This window comes from Chlorocebus sabaeus, chromosome 10 (genome assembly GCF_047675955.1).
Source record: "Chlorocebus sabaeus isolate Y175 chromosome 10, mChlSab1.0.hap1, whole genome shotgun sequence".
NCBI classification, from domain to species: domain Eukaryota; kingdom Metazoa; phylum Chordata; class Mammalia; order Primates; family Cercopithecidae; genus Chlorocebus; species Chlorocebus sabaeus.
In genome coordinates, this window is record NC_132913.1 from 110,219,863 (window position 1) to 110,229,687 (window position 9,825).

Consider the following 9,825-nt stretch of genomic DNA (forward strand, 5'->3'; position numbering starts at 1 on the left):
TATGTGTATTTCTCTAATATAGATACTTAACTTGAAGATATGTATTTTTTAGTTGTTTAGAAAGACACTCAAAAGAGGCAGACTAGGCCGGGCCAGTGGCTTACGCTTGTAATTCCAGCTTGAGGTCAGAAGTTCAAGACCAGCCTGACCAACATGGTAAAACCTCGTCTCTACTGAAAATACAAAAAAAAAAAAAAAAAATTAGCTGGGCATGGTAGTGGGAGCCTGTAATCCCAGCTACTCGGTGGGAGGTTAAGGCAAGAGAATGGCTTGAACTCGGGAGGCAGAGGTTGCAGTGAGTGGAGACTATGCCACTACACTCCAGCCTGGGTGACAGAGTAAGACTCTGTCTCAAAAAAAAAAAAAAAAAGAAAGAAAGAAAAAAGAAAAAAAAGAAGAAAAGAGTCAGACTAGAGGACTGCCACGTGACGTGAGGATTCACAGTCAGTAATAATCAGGGCACTGTGGTCTGGCTGTCAACTGTCCCAGAGGGAGGAAGCTGGTGACGTGGACACACAGCTATGTCCACTCACCTCCCAGCTGCAGTCAGCACAGTAGCTCATTTGACTCAAAGTCAAAACCACCAGGGTCCTGACAATCCAGTGTCTGCTGAGGAGGAAAGTTCTTTATTTGTTATCAGATGGAGTGGTGTGACCACTGCAGGCAGCCAGTGAAATGAAACAAGGATTGGAGTGAGCAGGCTGGAGGGATTCTGATTGGCAGTTGTGTTCACAGCTGTGCATTAGGGGAGGTGGTCTGTGGTGGAGTGGTTTTAGTTCCTCACGTATGATGTATTCCCTGTTTTTGCAGTTGGCCGCCCGATCCCTGTTCGTCAGATTCTGCACCCGACCGAGGAGCAGATTGAGGAGTTACATCAGACCTATATGGAGGAACTTACGAAATTATTTGAGGAGCACAAAGGAAAGTATGGCATTCCAGAGCATGAGACGCTCGTTTTAAAATGACTTGACTGTAAATAAATAAATAAATAAATAAAAATGTCTTGACTGTAATAAGGCATAAAGGACAAGAGACCATCCTATTGTGAGAATAAATATTTTAAAGAAGTTTATTATTTTTCTTTCGCCTGTGATATCAAATTTGCAACAGAAAAGTATTATTTATGGTGATGAATGTTGGTGTATCTGTGGTAAATAAAAACACAGTAGATGTCTGTAGGGTAAGGTTGGAGATGACTATAAGACATCTAATAATTTTGCTTGCTTATGAAGGCGAAATCATTTTACAGGTTATGAACAGATTTAGAATTATTCATGTGCTCTGAAAAACAAAAGAAACTTCAAAAAATAATTACACCCGGCCCGGCACAGTGGCTCACGCCTGTAATCCCAGCATTTTGGGAGGCTGAGGCAGGTAGATCACTTGAGATCAGGAGTTTGAGACCAACCTGGCCAACGTGGTAAAACCCTGTCTCTACTAAAAATACAAAAATTAGCTGGGCGTTGTGGTGGGCACCTGTAATTCCAGCTAACAGGGAGGCTGAGGCAGGAGAATCGCTTGAATCTGGGAGGCAGAGGTTGCAGTGAGCCGAGATCGTGCCACTGCACTCCAGCCTGGGAGACAGAGTGAGACTCTGTCTCAAAAAAATAAAATAAAATAAATAAAATAATAATAATAACAATAATAATTAGACCCTTTTACTAAACATCACAATAACTTAAGGTGGTGTTTTCACAAAGTGTGACAACTGTCATTCAGCACAGCCAGCCCATTTGGGAGACAGTATGTAAAGTAGTTTACCATATACAGCTAGAGGAAATATTTTTTTCTGCTTGAACAGGACATTTGTTAGTGAATAAAGATACTTTTAATGCTTAGACAGTTTGAGCCTTTGGTCATGTCAACAACGTATTTTTATACAATAGTGCAGGATTTTTATGCCATTTTCAAAATGGGATGAATCTGTCTTACGAAAACTCATGTGGGCAGGAGCATGGCTCCTCATTTCTATTCATGCTTAGAATCATGCTCCTTTGCTGTAGAGAAGGAAATCTATTTGGAAAATATGCTTTTGCACATGGTTCAGGACTAGAAATTCTGGAAATTCCAAAAAGTTTTCATGCTAATAGAAATGGTTTTAATTTTATTCCTGAATGGCCTTTTCATTATAAAATAATCTCTAAAAGAAAGTGCTGGCCAGGTGCGGTGGCTCACGCCTGTAATCCCAGCACTTTGGGAGGCCGAGGTGGGTGGATCACCTGAGGTCAGGAGTTCGAAACCAGCCTGACCAACATGATGAAACCCCCTCTCTACTTAAAATACAAAAATTAACCGGGTGTGTTGGCAGGTGCCTGTAGTCGCAGCTACTCAGGAGGCTGAGACAGGAGAATTGCTTAAACCTGGGAGGTGGAGGTTGCAGTGAGTGGAGATTGCAGCACTGTACTCCAGCCTGGGCGACAGGGTGAGAATCCATCTCAAAAAAAGAGAGAGAGAGAGAGAGGAAGGAAGGAAGGAAGGAAGGAAAGAGCGAGCCCTCCCTGGTGAGATATGACCAGTTCCCAGTTCACCGGGCTTAGGACTCTTCTGTAACCCAGCATGAGCAGGGACCTTGTCCTTCCTGCTTCCTGACATCCCCTCAGTGCCCAGGTCAGCTTATGGTCTTAGTAGACACAAAATAAGTACTTGTTTGATGAATGTATTTATAGCTGAACATGCAAACAAACTTTGCCATTAGGCAGAGAATTTTTAAAACTGTACCATAGGATGAGACCTGTTTTAAGATAAGACCCACTTGCAGAAGGAGAATATTTGCTGTGTCTGATTGTTCTGAACCGGTCATCAACAATACCATAAGCTGATTCACAGGGAGCAAGTCAGAAAGAGGTTTCCGATAATTACTCAGTAAGTGTTAAGTAACTAGTCAGTCAACAAGAAGAATGTCTAGTTTCCAACCTATGTCCACTGCTAGATGTTTGTTTCTGTGCTTCCTCTTCTCTAGGTGTTCGAAGGCAACTTCAGGGAGCTGCCTCCCAGCTTATTGGTAATATGTCTTCAGTCTTCCAGTTTTTAAATATTCAGCTCTGGGCTAGAGCCTGGATTGAGATTTAGTCACAGCAAAACACAATCATGCTGGGTAATGCCTTGGGAAGGAGAGCATGTCACCCACAAAAAAAAAAAAAAAACCCTGAAACTTCTCAATTGTTCTACATGAAGTTTTTTTGGGCCAGAATCCCTTTGACTTCACCCTAGTTGAGCAATCCAGGGGTCCACTGACCTGTGGGCTTGAAATTAGTTCAATTTTGGTCAAAGCAGGACCTTTAACTAATTTTGTTTAAGCTCATGAGTTGTATCCCCTGGGAGAAGTTTATTAAAAGTCCATGTCACATCATCTTTGGCGATTTCACGGAGGTATGAGTTTTAATCTCACACCTAGTAGTGAGGAGGCCAAGCTGACCACCCGATATCCACTGGATTATCTAGCAGGCAGTTAAAGCCCATGCTGGTAAATCAGAGGCATTAAAAAGTGAAAAAAGTTTGCTCGCATGAAATTGTCTAGAATTTTGCCATTAAAAAGTCTAGACAAAGCAACTTTAATTTTGGCATACTTAAAATGTATTTTTCAGTACACACGGCAGGGTGTGTGTAGGATGGGTTTTATCTCTTCACATATTACAATCTCTAGAGGTCTTAATTTGGCCATGCGAGAAGTCTTTTTATGTATTCAAAGCATACCTGTAAGTTTCATATAGCCCTGTAGATTGCTAATGAATTTTTTCACATGAATTTTTGCTATCAGACAAATGTTGGCCATATTCACTAGTATGGTTTGATGGAGATATCTTCTGTTGTAAAGGTCCCCATCAACTAGGTAATGGCACATAAATTTTAAACAGTGGCCGGGTGCGATGGCTCATGCCTATAATCCTGGCACTTTGGAAGGCTGAGGTAGGTGGATCACCTGAGGTCAGGAGCTCGAGACCAGTCTGGCCAACATGGTGAAACCCCTTCTCTACTAAAAATACAAAAATTAGCCAGACGTGGTGGTGCGTGCCTGTAATCCCAGCTATTTGGGAAGCTGAGGCTGGAGAATCGCTTGAACCCGGGAGGCAGAGGTTGCAGTGAGGTGAGATTGCGCCATTGCACTCCAGCCTGGGCGACAAGAGCAAAATTTCATCTCAAAAAAAAAAAAAAATTTTTTTTTTTTAAACAGCAAAGCAAAACAATGATAACAGAAATAACCCTAGGACACTATAAGAGAAGCATTTTCTTGGGAAAATGCGCATGTATGCTGTTTGATTTGGACATTTTTCCCTGTGTGTCCATTGCACTCTGGGTGCAGCCTGAGTCATTGCTTTTGTCTTGCAGCTAGAAGCATATGAAATTGTTGATGATCAGCTAAGTCTGTTATGCTCCTGATGAAGGTTGCAGCTTCAGTGCTTATGAAGGCCAGCCAAGTTTGACCTTTTCAAAGGGGAACAGTAAGGGATGCTAGATGTTTTGCTGCAAATCCCTTGCAACTACTATGAAAACATCAACATGTGTATACTTTAGGGATGATGGGTGAAACTTTATTGTATGCATAGGATTAAAAGTGAAATCCCTGCTTTCGGCAGAATGTATGTTTCTATCATGGGAAACATGGAGGTGGAATCTGGTTATAATGTCCACACATCTGTAACTTTACATCTCTTTCAAACTACCTCACTGATGCAGGCTACTAAAGTTTGTGATAAATATGAAAACAGTTTTGGGGTGCATTACCTCATATTCTTTTCCTCTGACAAGAGATGCCATTGACAAAATTTGTTGATTGATTGCTTTTTCCAGTAGCCCAGGATGGCTAGTTCTCATATTTGTGTTTTTTAACCTAAGTGGCCAAATGTCTATTTGTAGGACTGGAGGAGTTACTTCAAGTAGAATTTGTATATCTTTGTAAGGGAGAAAAACAGGGCAACTTCTAAAATAACCACCCAGTTGCTCTAGTTTCTCTAGGATAGCAAACAGAGAAGCAGTTATTTATATTTAAAACAAAGGGATTTCTCTAATACCTTATATTTTTATTGTTATAGTCAATCCTTCCCAAACACCTCCAGCTTAGTGCCTTACTATCTTATATCAAAAGGAGAAAGTTGATCTCAGTCCACGTTAACGTATAGGATGATGAGTTCTTCAGTAGCAGATCCATGTCTTGTTTGCATTTCAATCCCGACCCGGACAGAGGAGGTCGCTAGTAGTCTCTTGGGGAATGTTTGTAGTACTAACCTAGAAATCTGGTGGACTGTGTCAAAGAAGCCAAGTTTTAGCACTAGAAGGGACTTCATCATCTGTCTAATTATTCCTTCTGCTGATGAAGAAGTTGAACCCCAGTGAAGTTTCATGCAGATTAAATGTGACTCCATGTTCCTATTACTCTGCCCTAGATTGAGCAGGAGGTACTGCTAGTCCATGATTGCCGATTAATAAACCTAAAAATCCTCATGTAAAACAGAAGTGTCAAAAAAAAGTAGAGTGTGATTAAAAATCCACTTGAAGCAAGGGATTAAACAATGCAGAAGCAAGCTGTCTTATTGGCATTGAGAATATTTTTCTTTCTGGGGGCCAGTACACCACATTGTTGATTTTTCCCTTTTGTAAGAGCTATTTTGGTGCTGTGTCTTGGGCAAAGTCCAAGTTTTCAACATCAAGTTTAGCCTCCAGAGTCTTATGTGAATAAGGCAGTGAATAAGGCAAGGTGTCATATGCCCATGACAACTGATGGACCCAGAAAAAAATCTTCACCATCAGTCGTGTTGTGATCATGAGTGCAGGCCAGAGCCTGCAAATCCTATTACTCAGACAGAGGTGGTGGCCGGGCTTCTGTCACCTCACTGATGGTGCTAAGCCCAGACTCAATTCTGGCTCCAGCCTCATTCAGCAGAGTTATCTCAGCTGCTTTTTTTTTTTTTTTTTTTTTTTTTAAATAGCTCTTAGATTCTGGTTAAGAATCATTTTAGGCCCTCTTGAGAACAGACCTGATGTTCCTGGCATTCCCCATGGCTGCTTAATTCTCTCCTACTCCATTTCCAGACCAGCTTGGAGCCTTAGATCTGTCTGGTTGGATTCCAGACCCTGCAGTAGTGGGTATGCAGTGATGTGGGGACAATCAGAGAACGAGAACCTGGTTGCCCCACTCTTTTCTACTCTCCAGTCTTCTGTTTTAGATAGTCCTTCAGCCTCTGGTCTTCTGCTAGCTGACTAGGTGACCTGGGCTCTGTTCTTTCCTAGGTAAATAGAGTTAGGAGTGAATGATCCTCCAGGTCATTTCTGCCTGTATCTTATGGTTTCTGCCTGACCTTTTATCTGTCAAGGCAATAACATCTCATTGGAGGTGTAGGTTTATCTGATAACTCTGCCTTTTCCTCTGCCTTTCTTACTCATTTCTGTTCCTCTAAGAAATGCAGTGAGCTGAAATGATTCTCACTTTCTTGCTGTATGTATGTGTGTATCAATATGTGCATATACACACACGCACACACATGTACACGTTATATATATATACACACACACACATATATATATACACAAATTATACAAATAAATAAATATATAAAACAAATTGCTACTGGAATTTCTCCAGGATCACAATAATATTTAGTCATGTGTTTCTGAGAAATAATTTAATTCCCTAAATAAAAATAGGTGGAATTTATCTAGGAAGTTTCCTCCTTTCTATCATTCAAAACTATGGAATAACACAGTTTACTAGTTAAAATCTTTATAGGAGACTGCGAAACTTGTATATTTTCTAGATGAGATTCTTTGTGGTGTGTTTTTTTAAAGCTTTCCATTTGCAAAAGTTTTGACCAATACATGTGTTTTTATGCCTGAATGATAATGTATGAGTGTGGCTTTTAACCTGGATAGAATGTTTTTTATCTCCCACACTTTGTCAAGGCTGAATTAATTTAGACTTAAGGATGAATATCGGCGAGGAAACTGGTGTGAAATTGTGAGCATTGCAAATTGTCAGAGTGAGGAGTCAGTACTTTAAATTCTCTTGATGGAATATAAAATACAGCAGAAAGCAGGGGCGGGGTTGACTGACAACTGCAGGTGGACAGGAATGAAAGAACTGGGGATGGCAGGAGGAAACGAGTCGGCCAACTGCCGTGGTCTCATGTGGCTGGAGAAACAGAGAGGCTCCTCGGATTCAGAAATATTCAAAAACGAGTAGAAAGGATTGCAGATTACAAATCAAGTCAATCACTGCTAATGGGCATGGGGTTTCTTCTGGGGTGATGAAAAATGTTCTAAAATTAATCATGGTCATGGTTGCACAATGCTGTGAATATACTACCCCTGCTGAATTCTCCTTTTTAAGTGGGTAAATTTGATGGTATGTGAATTATATCCCAATAAAGCTGTGGTATAAAATCCAGTCAGTCAGACACTAGCCAAAACAATGGAAGAAGGTAAAAGTGAAATTCCTTTCTGTGTCAAGAATGAGGTCGTCGCCCTTTGGATGTCAGGGCTTTGTAGGATGAAGCTTCTACCTTGATTTTTGAGGCCTGTTCGTGTTCCTGGTGTTCATCATCAAAATTAGTGTTTTCAATACTCTTTTTAAAGTATTTTAGCCAGGCACGGCGGCTCACTCCTGTAATCCCAGCACCTTGGGAGGCTGAGGCAGGTGGATCACCTGAGGTCAGGAGTTCAAAACCAACCCGACCAACAAGGTAAAACCCATCTCTACTAAAAATACAAAAATTAGCCAGGCGTGGTGGCATGCACCTGTAATCCCAGCTACTTGGGAGGCTAAGACAGGAGAATTGGAACTCAGGAGGCAAAGGTTGCAGTGAGCTGAGATTGTGCCACTGCACTCCAGCCTGGGCAAAGGAGCGTGACTCCGTCTCAAAAAAAAGAGAATTTTATTGGATAAAGACCATGCTGTTGTATTATGGTGTAAACTACTGCTTGACTTTAATTTTTCCCAGTATTTTATTAACACTGTAGCATAAAACTAAGTATGTATTATGTTAACATATAAAACAATAGTCCACATTTGCCAATGAATTACCTACAAGATACCAGATACAGGGTTAAATATTTTATGTATTTTGTGACATTTAGCTCTTAAAATAGCCCTATGAGGTTGGTACTGTTTTTATCCTATAGACTGGGGCTCTCCAAGGGGTTAAAAGCTGTGCTTGAAGCAACCCTGATGGCGAGCGGTGGGGCTTAGACACAGTAATGCCGGGTCCTCTGACCAGACCTCGTGCTCTGGATGTAGGACCCGAGAGCCTTGAGGGTATGTGATGCTTGCTGTGAGATTCTGGGTAAGTAACTGCATACCCTTTACCTATCAAAGAAGAGGATGAGGCCGGGCGTGGTGGCTCACGCTTGTAATACCAGCACTTTGGGAGGCCGAGGCAAGTGGATCATGAGGTCAAGAGATTGAGATCATCCTGGCCAACATGATGAAACCCCCTCTCTACTAAAAATACAAAAAAAAAAAAAAAAAAAAATTAGTGGGGCGTGGTGGCGCATGCCTGTAGTCCCAGCTTCTTGGGAGGCTGAAGCAGAAGAATTGCTTGAACCCAGGAGGCGGAAGTTGCAGTGAGCTAAGATCCCACCACTGCACTCCAGACTGGGTGACAGAGCAAGACTCTGTCTCAAAAAAAAAAAAAAAAAAAAAAAAATGGGGAGAGGATGAGACAGGAAGGCTAAAGTTCTTTTTGGGTCTATCTAAGTTGCGATTCTATTCGAAAGCCATTTCTGAACAGCCCTGTTTTACAAAATCCAATGGACACAGCAGCCATCCTCAGCACTGAAGACAACACCTGGGGACTCCTTATGCAACGGCAAAATGGTGTGTCCATCATTAAAGGGACAAAGCCAAAACGTTTCACAAGTTAAGCATTTAGAAAGAACACCTGGCTGGGCGCAGTGGCTCACGCCTGTAATCCCAACACTGAGAGGCCGAGGCAGACCAGCCTGGCCAATATGATGAAACCCCTTCTCTACTAAAAATACAAAAATTAGCCAGGCATGGTAGCAGGCATCTGTAATCCCAGCTACTCGGGAGGCTGAGGCAGGAGAACCGTTTGAACCTGGGAGGTGGAGCTTGCAGTGAGCTGAGATCACACCATTGCACTCCAGCCTGGGTGACAGAGGGAGACCCCGTCTCAACAAAATAAAAATTGAAATAAAAAAGATAATAAAAAGCACACCCGTTTGGTCAAAAGTCTTGATTTTTAGTAGCTATTGCTATGGTGCATAGAGCATTTGCTGGGGAAAGATTGCTTTTCAAAACTGTGTCTTTAAATTCATTTTCTTACATGAGCACACTAAGGGTGTGTTTTTCTAAGCACCTCGGCACATGTTTCTTGTAAGATGATCGCTACATGTTCCAAATTTAAGAAGAATCTTCGCTGCCTTCTCTAGTTCTCCAACAACATCTTAAAAAATTCTAGATGTAAAGGAAATTTGATCTTTAATTTGACCTGGCATTGACATTTTATGTGCTGTGGAAATAAAGGAATGGTGTAATTTATCTTAGGTTCGTTGATGATATAAGAGCAGAATCATACAATTTATAATTTCAAATGGACTTAATTTAAAAATAACATTGGATCTATGAATATAGAATTTTCATTCATCTCAAAGAATTGTAACAAGATTTACAGAAGGGTTTATATATTATATATAGGGTTTAGACATGACATCTTTATATATTATATATGTTATATATAATATAGATATAGATGGAGATAGATGTGAATATAGGTATAGATTCATTACTATTATTGAAATAATACCCAAACAAAGGACATTTTAAATCATTAATAAAAGCAAATGCGTTTCATTTAGCAACAAACTCTACCTTCA

At 40.9% G+C, this 9,825-nt stretch overlaps 1 protein-coding gene across 1 annotated transcript in view; it reads left to right on the forward strand.

Annotated features, from left to right (window-relative positions):
- Positions 1-1,044, forward strand: part of MOGAT1 (monoacylglycerol O-acyltransferase 1) — a 41,412-nt gene extending 40,368 nt beyond the window's left edge. The window contains exon 6 of the mRNA XM_007966442.3: positions 811-1,044. Within this exon, the coding sequence (XP_007964633.3) occupies positions 811-965 (155 nt within the window). The 3' untranslated portion in view covers positions 966-1,044. The remainder of the gene's footprint in view (positions 1-810) is intronic.
- The last annotated feature ends 8,781 nt before the right edge of the window (positions 1,045-9,825 follow it).